At 36.8% G+C, this 17,030-nt stretch overlaps 1 protein-coding gene across 3 annotated transcripts in view; it reads right to left on the reverse strand.

Annotated features, from left to right (window-relative positions):
* Positions 1–2,112: 2,112 nt before the first annotated feature.
* LOC122403435 (cGMP-dependent protein kinase, isozyme 2 forms cD4/T1/T3A/T3B) overlaps positions 2,113–17,030 on the reverse strand; it is an 89,172-nt gene continuing 74,254 nt past the window's right edge. For all 3 annotated transcript variants that reach the window (XM_043406957.1, XM_043406959.1, XM_043406958.1), the window contains 8 exons: positions 9,850–10,069; positions 8,296–8,359; positions 8,035–8,207; positions 7,340–7,486; positions 5,961–6,407; positions 3,977–4,276; positions 3,139–3,201; positions 2,113–3,064 (listed from right to left, as the gene is read on the reverse strand). In XM_043406957.1, the coding sequence (XP_043262892.1) occupies positions 2,899–3,064; positions 3,139–3,201; positions 3,977–4,276; positions 5,961–6,407; positions 7,340–7,486; positions 8,035–8,207; positions 8,296–8,359; positions 9,850–10,069 (1,580 nt within the window). In that variant the 3' untranslated portion in view covers positions 2,113–2,898. The remainder of the gene's footprint in view (positions 3,065–3,138; positions 3,202–3,976; positions 4,277–5,960; positions 6,408–7,339; positions 7,487–8,034; positions 8,208–8,295; positions 8,360–9,849; positions 10,070–17,030) is intronic.

The following is a 17,030-nucleotide window of genomic DNA, read 5'->3' on the forward strand; positions in this document are numbered from 1 at the left end:
TGGACGGGTCCTTATAAGATTATTCAAATGTACGATGATTTAACGATAGAAATAGCAATATCAGCGAATAAATCTAAGATAGTTCATGCGAACAAGCTTAAACTAGCATGTACAAGACTAGATATTACTGATTCTGGAGATTAATGTTAATATTATGTATGCGTAATCTAAGTTTCATTTTATAAGTGTGGTTATTATGTTATGGGTTATGTTTATTTTAGATCGGATAAGAATTATAACGTTTTTGGATAAATATTTAGTCAAGTTTAGTTAGGGAGCTCTATTAATACTGGACACTAGCTATGCGTTACATTATAATCGATTTAATATTACCTAGTAATAGAATATATCTTGCTACTGTAATGCTGTGGTATAACTATCATTCTTCGACTCGTGCTTCCTGCGGGACAATGGGTGGACCGAGTAGCTCGTTTACCGCGGGGCTGGTGCGGGAAGAGGAGGCGTAGTTATAATCACATAAGTGAAATATGTATTCATTCCATTTTCATATACTTAAGTATTATTATATATTGTTTTCCTTTTAAAAGATGTTTCCATTGGAAACACCTTTTCTATATGGAGGGAGGTGTTGCGTGACCACGCGAACGTAGCCCCAGAAATATAATAATCGATAGGTAAATTAGGAGCGAAATTCAAAAGCGGATGGTTATGCGTGATTGAGAGAATATTGTTAAGGATGCGCGATGCTGGTGGCACGCGTGGGAAAGATCTTGGGTAGAGCTCGAAAACAGGAAGAGGACACCAATTAGCAGACCCCGAAACGAATCGCGAGTTTCTTGTAAGTCACGTAACCTCTTGAAAAGGCCTTGTCCTTTTGTTAGTCTTAGGAGCGTCGATCGACTCCAGAAATGTTGGCAACGCTAAGGAAGTCATAAATTTCCTTCAAGGGTTGTTCTCTCGATCCTCGGAGCAGAGCCTATTTTCTCTTCCCACGTAGGCACCCCGCTGTGTAACGGAAAAGCGCGACTCCACCGAGTTCCCACCACCACCCGAAGACGGAGGGAAAGTTAGACGCCGATTCGCGGGGGCGTGCGTGCATCGGAAGGACGGCCTACCGCTTGGATCTGATGCGTCCTTCACCCTGATTGGACTACGAGGATCTATGGGAGGACTAGGAGGATTTGGCCAACGACTTCGGCGAGGACCTCGGAGGTGACTTCGAAACGCTACGATTTTTCTTATGTCATTGCGTCTCTAACCGGCCTTCGGACCAGTAGAATAAAGTACGAAGTTACCTAACGAAAGAGTTCTCTTGTCTAGTTTTATTAAATTCCCACACTCCGACAAGCAGAGCGGTTCTGCGCTCCACGGGCACCAACCCGCGTTCTTATCTCAAATTCCCCGCTAAAATACGCGACATTATACGAACTGAAATACCAACCTTATAAAAAATCAGTGATTTTAGAGCATCTTCTTCATTTAAATCAATGACGCTAAGAACTATAGTCAACTCTTCCACTCAAGTCGGTAGTCCTAACAAACGGAGAAAGTTTGAGAAAGAGTTATAAAAGCTGAAGTTATTTTTCATTGAATAATTACAATTTAACCAATGTTCTTTAAGATTATTGGTTAATTTCAGTGTTGCTTTTTTGGTTAATGGTAATTGTTATTATGGATTATTTTATCACAGACAAGATACACAAGTAGAAGACATTACATCCGCAGACGAGGTATACAAGTAGGCCTTACACCTTATGAACTTTCGTGGCCCAATGTGACTGCTATACCGACCTGAAAATTCGGAGGTGATTTTAGCGTCCTTTTCTCATGGATGGCGGTCAGTTGAAAAACTATTCACAATTTGGAAAAGTAAACACAAAAAGTTCTTATTATTCACAACTCTAAATGGAACCATGGAATTAATGCAAATTATTTGCAATTTGCCATGAGAAGGGGATACTGGAATCACCTCTCAATTTTTAAGTCTGTATGACAGTCAGTTTGAGTCACAAAAGTCCATAAGGTGTAAGGTCTACTCATATATCTCGTCTGTGCTTTTATTAAATAATTATAAAAGTTATGACAAAACAATAAATTACCTCCCAACTCTGTAATTGCGTACATTACCGTGAGCGACGTAAACTAAAGTAGTTAGCATTAATAAAACTTTATTTAATATCGATATACATTGGGCTTTACCTAATATATTTATAGTCGTTTATTTACAGGGGTCACTTTTTCACATAATTAATTAAAATAGGATTGTTACAATAAACTATAAAGTGATTCAAACAGCAATGAACCGGACGCGAAGAATCTGACGTAGTTTATTTCGCGAAATCGTGTGCACATTTTGCGAGTCTGATGGCAAGATGTCTCTTCCGGTTAAGTTAACTACATTTCGAGCATGTTCCGCGTGGAGGCGTTGCACGCACATGTCTTATCCGACTTTACCTCTGTTAGGTATGGCACTTGACGCATTCATGCGCATCTTATGACGATACGTTTAATTATAATTCCATAGAACGCGGGACCATGCGGGCGAAAGAATTTCTTTAAATTCAACACGCGTTGACTTTGCACTGTACAGATAAACGTCGTGAAAATTCATGTTTCCTTATAGATAACGCGATAGAAGAAGCATTCTATTTGTTGCTGGTGTAATAAATCTCTGCGCGGTGCAACATGAATCGCGGTATTTTTGCAATTTAATTTTTCAACGATCTAATATCTTTATCACAAGCACGTTTGCACATATTCCATGTTACTTTTAGGCGATTATCTACACATCACATGGTATTAGCTTGCAGAATAAATGCAGGTGATGGACTGTCACGTTTTTCAGCGATCATTTGACTATCTTGTGATCCTCTGAATATGAATTCCTTTAACTTTCTTCTTAAAGTAACAGTTTCGTTAAACAGAAAGTCACAAGTTTTAAAAGTCGTTATCCCATCCGGATGTGTCATCAGGGGGTGGTGGATCGGAGTCTGGCGGATATTCATCGAAATTCGTCGTGTCTATGGCATTTTGAATGCTTGGCATGATAGGGGGTTCAAGTGTCCTTGCTCTCAGACCTTCCCAGTTAAAACCATCGAACCACCTACACGGGGGAAAATAATTGTTAATAAATGAGTTTTTTTAGTTATATTTAGAAATTGAATTTAGTACGCTTACTTGTGTTTCTGTATTTCACTAATGCCACCTTTCTGGTAACCGAGACGTTCCGCCGCGTTGTCCCTTAAAAATAAATAAGTAGACAATATAAAAAATAGTTTACTTTCTTTTTCTTTATGATTGTTTATGCAGAGCAATTCGAAAAGTTGTTGGTCTATTAAATATATTTAATTGGTACATATACATGTAAAGAAAGAATACTTTCTTTAATTGAGGTTACCCGCGCTTTAGTAGCTCAGCGCGCCCTCTAATCAGGATATCGAGACCCAAACGAGAGGAAGATAGGATATAGAGGGAAATTGTGTAAAAGGTACATGTGCGATGATCTAAATGATCGATAGATAACATTAAATAAGAGAATAGGACTAGGAGTAAGTCAGTTAGGAAAATAGACTTAAATTGTCGTTTCTCTTTCTATAGGTAACTAGTTAACCATTGTATCTGTAAAAACTGTATATATGTTATGTATAAATTATAACCTCTTTCTATAGAGCAACACGTGTTGGTTATTATCCTGGAAGTCCTTAAATTTGTTCGTTGTCTTATAAAACGACAATTTAAGTCTATTCTCCTCACTGACTTACTCCTAGTCCTATTCTCTTATTTAATGTTATCTATCGATCACTTAGATCATTGCACATGTGCCTTTTACACAATCTCCCTCTATATCCTGTCTTCCTCTCGTTTGGGTCTCGATATCCTGATTAGAGGGCGCGCTGAGCTACTAAAGCGTGGCTAACCTCAATTAAAGAAAGTATTCTTTCTTTACATACATATATGTAGTTAAAAGCATGCGCTATGTAGAAATTCCAACTGAATGGCAGATGTCAATTATTACCTGCAAAGTTTTTTAATTAAAGCAGTTGCATTCCTTGTGATCGATCTTGGGAATTCAATAGCGTCGATTCCTTTCAATATAATATTATAAGTTTTCATCGGATCACTGCCGACAAATGGCGGTGTGCCCGTAAGGAGTTCAAACATGAGAACACCAAGAGACCAATAATCGGCGCTGATGTCGTGTCCCTTATTTAAAATAACTTCTGGTGCAACATATTCAGGGGTACCACAGAAGGTCCACGTCTTCCTTCCATGATCCAAACGCTTGGCGAACCCAAAGTCGACGAGTTTCACATATCTGACAACAATTACAAATTCCTGCATATTATCTAATTCATCATCAGTACATAACATTTACGTCAATATATATTGTGATTTTTCATCAAACTTCATTGTCACATTTTATGACTTTATTCGTAAAGAAATTATAGTATATTCTATAAATAAATGTATAAACTAGTAACTCGTTTTTGCGCTATAACTACAGCTTAAAACTAGGGTAACGAATAAAACTACAGTAAAGTTCCGATTATCCGGCATCAAGTTATCCGGAATGTCCAAATAACCGGCATATTAACTTCGACTATTCTTCGGTAAATATTACGGTTCATATTTCACACAAACAATAAAGCACAGGATTTTTATATATTTTATTTTTTATTAATAAATTATATTACTATATTACCCATGGTTGTGCTTATTAAAAATCAAAAACAACTTTTTAAGAAAAATCGACAGCGAAATCAATTTTCGGCGAAATTAAAAAATTTCACATCGTTCTAAAAAAAGTTATTTTCAGTTGCGGGGGCCAATTACAATAATTTTTAGTGAATAGACATACCCCCGAAATCCTACGCACTTTCTAGAAAAAAATTCTTTACCGAAAATATAAGGTGTGGCCAGAAGTGTGTCAGTAATTTCATTTGCTGTCTCACTTCCTTTTCCGTTCATTTTTGTAACCTGTTGGTAATGTTGCCAGTGAGACACGAAGATGATAATAGAGCTCTAGAGCCTCAGAAAATTGGTTGAAAATATCCATTGGATGTAAGGTCTACAAGTATACCTTGTCTGTGATTATATTCCTCGTTTTTATCATTTCATATGTGGTTATATTCACTGTTCAACACAAATTTTGTTTTTCCGTACCCACTAGGTGATTTTTGTAGAGCTCTGTTTCCCAAATACGAATGTGAAAATGGAATTGCTGTATCACCCTCAGTTTTTGAAAAACACGAGTTTTTGTGAAAACGGAGAACGGCTTCTACACTTCTGTTGGACAGTTCCTTCTTCAGAAATGTCTGCAGAATCAGATCCTGTGTATAAATTTCGTGTCAGGTAAAGAACTTTTCGTAAATATGCAAAAGTATTGTGTATAAAGTACGTACTTCGACACTTTTTCAATCTTTGGCGATCATTTACAACCGTTCAAAAGCACAAAATATTATAACTATCGATGTTAGCATATTCAGGAATCTCTCCTCTATCTTTTAAGATTAAGTGGAACTGTCTGATGTTTTTAATTTTCGCGTAATACCTCGTTTTTGCCCAAAATTGGACGTTTTCACAAAAACTCGTGTTTTTCGAAAACTGAGGGTGATACAGCAATTCCGTTTCCAGATTCGTGTTTAGGGTACGAAGCTCTATAAGAATTACCTAGTGGATATTGAAAAACAGAAAACAAAATTTAATTTGTAGAACAGTGTTATTTGGCATATTTGATTTTCTAGCATCGTCTCAGTCCCGAATATGCCAGATAATCGGAATTTTATTGCATACTACACTACGGAAAGTCATAACTACGGTTGCTAGGCTAATCGTTTCAATTGGTCGAAGCAAACGTTCTTACCACAGCAACGGACGATTATTATCTTTATTGTTAAATATGTCCTAAACGATTGGCCGCCTACGATTTTATGATAATGCACGGATCAATTACTTACCATTCTTCGTCTACCTACAAGTTAGGCTTGTTAGAAACTTACCCTTGACTGTCCAGAAGAAGATTCTCTGGTTTGAGATCTCTATAGATTATGTTCCGAGAATGCAGGTAGTCAAATGCTTCGACGACGCAGGCCGTGTAAAACCGCGTCGTGCTGTCGTCAAAGTGCCCTTTGTCCCTAAGCACGGTCCACAATTCACCACCTAGGCAAGCCTCCATCAGCATGTATAGATACTTCTTGTCCTTGAAGGTCTTAAATAGTTTTACGATGAAATCGCAATCGGCTTCGCCCATAATTCTCTTCTCGGACATGATGTGCTGTTGCTGTCGCGTCTCGACGATCTGGGCTTTCTTCATTTGCTTCAGAGCGAAGGATCTCGTACCGTCGCCGGCTATTTGAACTAATTCGACTCTTCCGAAACCGCCCACGCCTAGGGTGGTCAGTGGCCGAAGATCTTGTAACTTTAGGTCCCTGAATTCCTCGTTCAATCTGTGTTAAATATCGTCACGATCATCGGTTTGCTCCTTTTGCGTAATTAGGTTGTGTAAAATACAAATTTATTTTATTTATTTATTTATTCATCAATGTTTTTCTATTTTTTTAACTCTTTGCGGCACAGGATTTCAGATAATAAAATAGACCCATGTTGCATAGAAATTTTATTACGTTTTAAATTAAACAAAATTGGTATATTTTTATTAATAAAGGTATCACATAATGTAAAAACATTAAAAAAATAGAAAACCAGGAAAGAAAGATTGTCGCAATAAACCTTCCGCTTGCAACAATTGATGAACTTGTATTGGCATGTTGAATGTTGCCAACACAAGTGAATACATTTACAACATTTGTTGAACATATTACTTCACAACTGCTTTACGTAAATAAGACGGAATATGAACCTATGTGCATCCAGCTATTGCAATATTTCGAGGTGGGCCTAAAAATGTCCCAGCATGCGTTACAGTGCATCAAAAAGGTGGGACACTTTTAATCCCAGCGTGCCTCAAAGAGTTAAAACACGACGTATGCAACGAGACAATAAAGCATTTCGTTCAACTTGAAAATAGTTTTCTATTTAGCTTTATCATCCTCGCGTAGCGGCTAAATTCGCAGGAATCAGCGTTAATGCAGACTGCAACGCGCGGTTTCAGAAAAAGCGAAACGTTAACTTAATTGCCATTTTATTATCACGGTTGTACCGTAACGCGTAACTTACTCTGAGATCGTGCGGTTTATTCTTCCATCCTAGTAGGGTAAGCGTGAAACAACACACACACATACGGGGATTTAACAAACCATTCATGGCGCGATTGCAGTCGAGTATAATTAGCGTTAACGAGAGTCAACGTGGTTATTAGTAACAACGCTGTTACCAGCGCGATGGAATTACGATCCGCGAATTAAGCTAACGCGCTCACCTTCTGCCCTCCACGAGCTCGTCTTTGTACCGTGTGCGAATTTCGTCCAGGGACGAAATTAGTTGATTGAACGTTTCACGGTCTATCACCAGGCAACTTACTCCTTCCAGGTCGTCGGCGATTATGTTCGCCGTCCTGAGGTCGTCTCTGCGAACACATTCGAGCAACCACTCTTCAAACGTTCGCCACAATGAACAATTAAATGTAACATTATTCTTTCAATCTTACAAAAACACAATTCTTGCCTGTTTTTGTTCGTTAAGTAATCGATGCTTAAACGCGTTCAGTTCGTTTTTAAACACCCTGTGTAATGAATTGACACTAAAATTGAGTTTTCAATACACTCACGAAACTTTGAAATTTAACACTTTAATGGCCGCACGTATCACACGAAGATCGTTGTCCGTCACCACTGATATTGTAAACCAATGTGAGATACACGAAGATGCTAGGAGTATTATTAAAAGGAATTATAAATATAACCTCAACAAACGTAATAAGTTGAATGTATGATGAAATGGTAACTGATACGGTAGATCACGCACATGTGACAGTGGCCAACGTCTACTAGCTCGCAAAGTCACGTATACGTGATAGCGGCCGTTAAAGTGCTAATATACATAGAACCGTGCAAGTAAAAATTGAAATACATTATTATGGTAATTGTTAAATTAAGTTGCGATGGAATAATTTACCCTTGAAGGGCTTTTTCACCGAAGAAGTCGCCCTTGCCCAGCGTCCTGATGTACTTGTCCTCCGTGGAGTCGGGTTGTTTTATCGTTACACGCACTTGTCCTCTGCTTATTATGAAAAACGTGTCTCCCCTCGCTCCTTGTCTGATTATATAATCCCCATTGTTATAGAATGTCTAAAAGAAAAATACAAACAACACACTGACGTGCATGAAATATTACAAACTTCAAAGAGCAATGAAATTTTTGGGGTAGTAATTTTACCTCTTCCAAGACGTCCGAAATTTTGGTTAGTGTTTCTTCGGGCAAATTTTTGAAGATAGGAACGCTGAAACAAAGAAAGAATAAAAAATTGAAAACGGTTTACGCAATATTAGCTGTACGTTTTCGTTTTAGCAGTCTTAGTACCGTCTAATTTTAATTACAGACAAAGTTATTAATTTTGTTCAGTCACGTAGTGGATGTTTATTTATTACGATACGATCGAATTGGCATTTGTTAATTTTGCCTGTGATTAATAGGACTCGTTTCATCGCGCTTCGTAAAAGGAAGATAGGAAAACAAGGGATTTGTTAAGATGGAACCATTCGTCTTGTCTATTCCTCACGCGGATAGTTTTCTCAGTAAGCACGGGATATCTATTAGTTTAACCGTTAGCTTATTCCCTTCCACTGTAGAATATTTTTTCATTACTGTTTCGTGTTAGAAACCAAACTGTGGAATTCTTTTCTACCGCATGGTCGGAGATTATGGTTTCAGAGAACTCTAAAAACTCAATTGAAATTCTTTTTAGGTATAGAGTATCCATGTTTTCAAGATAAACAACAGTTTATTTTTTGGATAAAGTAAAATGAATCCTTGTTTGGGTTTGCTTGGAATCTGATTTTTATTTTCTCGATTATTCCTAATTAATCAGGATTTTAGATGATAAAGTATACCTAATTCTGCGATAAACGAGGTAAATTCTATTGTGCGTACAAATGGAAGTATAATCACGCATAAAAGCTTTACGTATAAAAACGATTGCAAAATTTCTTGTCCCAATCCTTTCTTTATTTGATTTCTTACTTTTTCTTTGCGTTTTATGCTAAATGGTATCGAATGTTGAATTACGTCAGACGCTACATACAAGCTTTGTTCAACAAAATTGCTGAATGCAATAAAGTTAAGTTTTATCTTATCTGTGACATTTTAACGAATTAGAGTGCTTGAACAAATGTCTCGGATTTAGTAGACGCACACGGAAATTATCAGACGTAGTATTTAATTATCAGAGGAGTAACAAGAAGTCAATAATTGTCAATGACTGAATAATAAATGAAAACTGATTTGACGCGAGTCATAAATTCTCAATCGAGCAATAAATTTTCGTAATTTTTATTCGAAGCAGTAGTGGTTTCTGACAGTCAAATTATCCTTAGTGCTGAGCATAACAACAGTAAGAGAAAAAGCAAAACGGTAAATTAGAACTCGGCGAGTAGGGTGGTGCACTTATATAATTGATAGGCTGAAGTTAATTTAACCTTGCGAAATGTCAGTGGAATATTTCGTCTCGATAAATATGCAATTGCACATCAATTAATGCTGAAGTAACTTGTTATGGAACTCGGAACATCAATTGTCATTTAGCAAGATACCGAAGGAGATTATGTATTGTGCTCGATTACGTTATGATTAATACTATAATAATGTTATTAGTATGTGCAAGGTTTGAGAAAATAATTTTTCAAAATTGTACGTTGATCGTATGGTTTCGTATGGTTGCAATTATTTGCCTTCAGTTATTAATTTATAATTATTTAATGGAAACGACTTTACCTCTTTAAGAAATCCGTGTACTCGGCTTGCCTCGAGAGGCCGGTTCTCATCATAATAGTTTGGAAGCATTGTCGGTCGATGGCCCATAATTGGCAATCGGTAGCTGCTGTTATCGTTGCTGTTCTTTTGCAGTTGTAAAGGATTGCCAGCTCACCGAGTACTTTTCTCTGCGCCAGAGTACTCAAGTACTTACCATCTCGCGACACCTCGACTTTACCCGCTGCAAACACCATTTCCCAATTAGCGTCGAAATCGTAAAATTTCGTAAAAGGGTCGACTTAATACTAATTTTCTTTTTTATTTTGCACGACCGCTCGACAATCCACTCGACGTTTTTAAATTTAATTTCCAACAGATTGTGTCACAAAATGATCCATAAAGATTTATCGAATCAGTAGTATTAGTATTGGCTGGCCTAGCGAGCATCGATGGAACTTGCAGATTAACTTTGCACGTCACGAGTGAATTTTTCCCTATTTAATCCAGTTACGAACGACTTGCGAAGTCGAAGGACCACTGACATTTCTACGATAAGCAATTAGGTCAACGCCGGTTGTCCGTTTCTAGCTAAAGTCGCGGATAGTGCAAATGCAACGTGACATTTATATGAAATATTCGCAGGGAAAGAACTTATTCCGTAAGAAATTCGCTTATAGCTCCTCGTTTAAACGTGCATTTGCAGTCACTGAGAATCGATTGTTTAATGAATAAATACAAAATTTAGAATTTTAAAATTTTATTAATTTCAATACAGTACAAAGCTTGACCATAATCTTCAAGTTTCCTGTCTAACTTAATTCTTTTGTCATTTTTCGCGTAATATTTTAAATATGGAGTCTCGTATCCACAATAAATAAAAAGAATATCACTTAACCGTACTCTGTCCCTGTTTCCTAACATACTTTGATCTCGTTATCGTTCGAAAGTCATCGCAACTTTTTATCTCTAAAGCGAGGCGAAAACAGTCCGGAAACAATTTCGCACACACTGTATACTCAGCATAGAGTCGATTGATATAATTAAACCGTTAATTTGATGTTTCCTCGATACAGTTTCACTCTGTTTCACCTAACACTGACACAGTTGACTAGAACTACACTGTGGAGCATAACTATAGCACCACTATAATTTTCAAGAGTTTTGTAGTTGTAACTAATGATTTCTAAATGTTAATAATACCACGTGAAAAGGACTAGAAAAAAGTTATAATCAATGGAAAAAATACAAAAATAACATTTATTTAACATGAAGTATGATAATAAATGAAATATTGCAATGGTGCATAACTATAGCACCAATGTATTTGGAACGTAATAATAAGGTTAAATGGCTATAAAGTGTTAAATTTCTAATTCAGTTTATTAAAGTGAGCAGTTTCAATAATGAGTAGGACCTCCTTTTTTATGTATTAATTCAAAATTACGATTGTTCATACTTGTAATGAGTTTTTTCAAAGTTTCTTCACTAATTTGATTCCACACTTCAATAACTGCTGTTTTTAGCTCCGAAATGTTCGAAAATTGTCGATTATTTCTATAAATATGCCGTACCATGACACCCCATAGGTTTTCATTTGGATTTTGGTCTGGGGAGCATGCAGGCCATTTCAATACATTGACATCAAACGTTTCAAACCATGCTGTGGTTTGTCGGCTTTTATGGATTGGAGTATTATCTCGTTGATAAGTCCATGAAATGTTGACTGTTTGCATGAATAAAAGGCAATAAATGATTTTCGAGTATTCTAATATACTCTGCACTATTCATTCGTGTAGTTGGAAAAGCTAATCTGAGCTTGCCACAGGAGCAGAATGCACCCCACACGATAAGTGTCCCTCCACCGAAATTACGTTTCGAAAAGTATTTTTGTTCTTTACGAAGGTCCCTCCAATATGAATTAAATCCATCTGGACCGTCCAAATTGAATTTTTTTTCGTCAGAGAAAATAACCTAAGTTAAATAAGGAATATTGAATATGAAGCTAAAATCTCGATTTATGAATGTCTAAACTTAACTTACATTATTCCAATTTCTGCTCATGTTTTTTCGTGCGCATTCAAGCCTGGCTATTTTGTGACGTTTCAGAAGTGTAGGTGCAGACTTCATTTTTTGTCTTATAATGTTTGAATTATGTTTAAGGACACGTTGGGCAGTCCAACGAGAAACGCCGAAATCACATTCCTTCATAATTTGTTTACAGCTTTTTAACGTATTGCTCGCAACTTTAGCATTTTGCCTTTCAGTACGAGGGGATAACTTCTTCTTAGGTCCCCCTTTCTTATTTTTCCCATACTTAGTAGGATTGCGTAAAAAATTCAGTACAACTTTATGAGATCGCCCGAGTTTACGTGCGATTTCACGTATCCCCATTTTTTGCTCTCTGTACGCTGAAATTGCACGTTGCTCTTGTTCATTAAGGTAGCTGCCACGTGGCATTGTATTAATTAACTAAGAATTCCCGGGTTCACTAAAAAAATTTCAACAGAAACCCTTGAAGTGCGTTAAAAAATGAACTGGTTCTATTGTTTTGCACCGATCCACAGTGGTCCCAAATCGTGAAATCGTGGCCAAAACCCCAAAAAATAATTTTTCGGTATGGAGGTTTTACCTGTTGGAATCGGCAGTTTAAGGATGTCTCTTTAGGGTAGGGAAAATGAAATGAGTCATATTTTTATACCTGGATGGCAATTGCGATCCAAACTTTGGCTTCGTTAGTCAGTCGTTTGTCGAGAGCGTAAGCGTCAATTCGTACCACAGAGTGAAAAGTACATAAGTTTTTTTAGAAGACATCAATTTCAATTCTGCAAAATGGATGCTGTTCCTGGAAGTACGTAGAACATTTCTGAGTACTAACATATTAAAAATTGTTATCCATTAATTTTTTAAACCGGTACATTCATTACTGAAAATAAAATGTAAAATTTCATGCATGCATCGTAAACAAGTAGGCAAAAAGTTACTCATCCTTCAAGATCCCGCTGTCATTTTTTTCAGGCTTGTATGTGATACTTTCACCTTGCAGAATTTGCAAGAATTAGCTGCAAGTTTTTGCAAGTTACGTCGTACCACCCTATATTATAATGGAGGGTGACCGCGTTACTAAATCACGCGGTTTTTTCTTGGAAACTGTGGCAGATACAAAAAAATTTTTTAAAATAAATAATGTATAATTTTGAGTGGATTTATTATTAGATTTAATAAATTTTGAAATTAATGCATAAATAATTTTTCATTATTAAATATTGTATATTTTTCAATGAACCAGTTGATCTACTTCATTATTGACTATAAATCTGCATTAAACTATTTACATGAAAAATTATTTATTTCGAAAATAGTTAATAAAATTTGAGAATTCCAAACTAAAACATTTTTTCGCATTTGCCATGTAAAAGCACTAAGAATCAAATAATATGAAGGCACTGCTGTAAGCTGTAAATTGTGCCTTATACCTGCCTCACTTTATGATAGACATAAAACATTTATGCGGTATTGCCTTTCGTTTTCTCTTCCTTTCGTTTTCATTTAGATTTTTTACTTATACAGGGTATTCGGCCACCCCTGGGAAAAATTTTAATGGGAGATTCTAGAGGCCAAAATAAGACGAAAATCAAGAGTATCAATTTCTTCACTGAGGCTTCATTAAAAAGTTATTAAAAAATTAAATTAAAAAATTTCAAATCATTCTGAAAAAATTATTTTTGTTTGCGGGGCTCAATTATAATCATTTTTGGTGAATACACATACCTCCGAAATCCGACGTATTTTTACCCTTGTAATTAAACGTATAAACTATCAGTAATAAAATTCGATACTTTTTTGGCCAACTTTACGGGATTTGGGACCACTGTGAAAAGGCGTTAAATTTATTAGTTCAACCGGCAATGTTAATAACAGAATCCAGCACAGAAAGCGACATATCTGATAATGAATATGATTCCGATGATTCTGCTTGAAACTTAGCAGTATATACACGGTCTGTCCCATTTTCGATGAGACTGCTCAAAAATAAAAAAGAAGACGCTCTACAGTGCATTTCTTCTATCGTATTTATTCGAAATAATCCCCCTCTGAGTCAATACAGCGTTGAAACCGATCATAAAATTTGTCGAAGCATGTCTGGTACTCGGGTGCCGGAATAGCGTTCAGGATGTTGGTCGAAGCCTTCAAGATGGTAGGAATCGTACTGTAAGTGTTCCCCTTCAACGCTAATTTGAGTTTAGGAAATAGCCAGAAGTCGCACGGCGCTAGATCAGGCGAATACGGCGGGTGGTCGAGCGTTATGATGCTTTTTTTGGCCAAAAACTCGCGTACAATTAGGGCTTTGTGCGACGGCGCATTATCATGCAACAAAAACCAACTGCCAACTTCCTTGTACTCCGGTCGAACACGTTGAATTCTGTTCCACAATCTCTGCGGGACACCCAAATAATATTGAGCATTCACAGTCTGACCTTGTGGAACGAATTCCTTATGGATAATGCCCTTGGAATCGAAGAAAACGGTAAGCATCGTTTTGATTCGACTCTTCTGCATCCGCACTTTCTTCTCTTTCGGCTAATCTGGTGACTTCCATGTAGCGCTCTGCCTTTTGGTGAGTGGTTCGTATTGAAAGCACCACGTTTCATCGCCAGTTACGATAGATGACATGAATACAGGGTCCTTTTTTTTGGCAGATTTCATGTCTTTGCAATGACTCATTCTCATGTCCTTTTGCTCCTCCATGAGGGAATGTGGAACAAATCGCGCGCAGATCTTTCTCTTTCCCAAATCCTCGGTCAGAATGCGATGGACCAGACTCTTAGGAATGCCAGTCATCTCCTCAATAAGTCTCGCTGACACACAACGGTTAGAGCGCAGAATTTGACTGACTTTCTCAATGTTTTCTTCATTCCTCGAGGTTCTCGGCTTCGGTGCGCGTTCGTCGTCTTCAAGGTCTTCACGACCATCACGAAATCTAGCAAACCAACGGAATACTTATGCACGGGATAGACACTGGTCACCGTAAACGTTTTTCATCGATTCGAATGTTTCTTGAGCAGTTTTGCCCAACTTAAAACAAAACTTGATATTCGCTCTTTGCTCCATAGCGATTTTTCGACAGACTGACAAAGTGGACGGTTAGTTATAATGTCGTAACTATTGACAGAACAATGGAAATGCTACGAAATTCGGGGTGAAGATAGATGAAAGATGTGTCTACAAAATTCAATAGATGAATCAATAGATGGCGCTGCAATCGGCTGTTAATTTTGAACAGTCTCATCGGAAATGGGACAGACCGTGTATGTAATTGGCGTAAGATGTTTTGGAGTCATTTCATTTAATAAATACAATTGATTATTTATTTATAATTTTTCCTTTAATTCGTAATCAGCAACCTCGATAGTAACTATGTATCAAATTTCAGGTGATTCCGACATTTCTTTCGCATATGTGTGAGCTATATCGGAGCCGCCATTTTGTTTTTTAAAATTATGACTTTTGATTCGTAATCAGCGACCTCGATAACCCCTACCTACAAATTTTTAGCTAAATTGAAGAACTCCTTCATATTTTGACCAACTTTTCGGCATTTGGGACCACTGTGCGATTGTCAAACGTTTATCGATTAAATCTTGACATATAAGCAGACAACTTCAATGAATTTCACCTAAAATCCATTATTTACAATGCTTTTTCATACCATATAATTGGTTGTTTCAAATTATTTTCTTACAGGTCGGAAATGTTAAAAATATTAGTAGTGCTATAGTTATGCTCCGCAGTGATAACGAGATACCTTTAAATTCTTCGATTTTTCCACTCTCGACAAGTAGACAATTCTTTTTTTACGATTTTCGATTCTAGTACGCGGTGAAATTTTAAACGACGTTATTATTTAGTTTTCGTCCGTTTAAAGGTCCGAGTTACCAGAACCTTTTTACCCCGAATAATAAAGTAGCTGACAGATGGGGGAAACTTGCGTCATACTAGATCGCCGTGCAAGGATCACCGTCTTGCAATAATCAACATTTCTTTTCAACGTGCCGATGTGTATGTGGACCGGATGCAACGAACGTATGCAGTTATCTCAGACCCAATCCCTTCTGCACAATGGGCCTATTCATGAAACGCATCCGGTACCTGTGCAGTTTTCTGTCCGCTTACGGTTAACGTGTGCATTGTACTGGATCTCGCCCACGTTCTTGCTCTTTTGATTAAGCTATTTATATTGCGGTTAATGACAGTAAACAACTCGAAAGTTGCGCCACGCGATGCAACCGCCGTGTGTTCGACGAGCGTGGAACGAGCCTAACTTTTTATTTGAATAACGAGCTTTCTTTAGGCATTCTCGTCAAGTCGCGACGAGGGAATCTGCGAATCGAATCGATGCACAGTGTGTCCAGCAATGGAAAAAAGTCAAGAAACTAAAGTCCATGTTTCATAAATTCTTATATCCCAAAATGTTAATAAAGGGACGTAGATTTCAACACTGAATTTACCAATTTGAAACTGATTGCAATTTTCGATGCATTTTCTTAAACATGTGCCATTTACCGAAAATTTGCGTTTTTAATTTCATTTTTGCAAGTTATATATAGTATTATAGTACCTTTCAAACTGCTAAACAATTGGTCCCAATTTTTTATGTTAAATATTCATCAACTTTGAAAAAAATACCTCGATGATTTTTTGTATATTAATTTAGGGCACTTTAATGCAACGTCAATTTTAGCTGCCCGAAACGGAATTAATCTAATAAAAAGTGTTCTTTTATTTATTTACAAGACAAGAAATTGTTTCTGTATCTATTTTATATTTTAATTAAACAGAAACAAAGGAATTGCACAGATGCGAAGTAATGATTTTTTTCCTGAACATCCATATACTCGAAATGATCGCTACGATATCTCAGGCACTTCTTCTAAACCACTCAAAAAACTTTTCCAACAAATGTTACACAGCAATCACTTGACAAGAAATTGCAATAGTAGAAATTAGCAAAACAATTTTTATGCAACAAAAAATCAAGGTCGTTTCAATTGATGCATCTTTGTATTCTGTTTAAACAAGTGTAAGAGGTCTCAGGTCGAAAATTAACGAGTTAAGAAGCCAAGATTTTTGTTCCGAATTCCACACTGTGCGATGATTTGAATCGACTGGACCGACTTTTCCGACGCACAAATATTAAAACAAAA

This window comes from Colletes gigas, unplaced genomic scaffold (genome assembly GCF_013123115.1).
Source record: "Colletes gigas isolate AHSC1104 unplaced genomic scaffold, ASM1312311v1 Colletes_gigas_Sc00052, whole genome shotgun sequence".
In the NCBI taxonomy this organism is placed as follows: domain Eukaryota; kingdom Metazoa; phylum Arthropoda; class Insecta; order Hymenoptera; family Colletidae; genus Colletes; species Colletes gigas.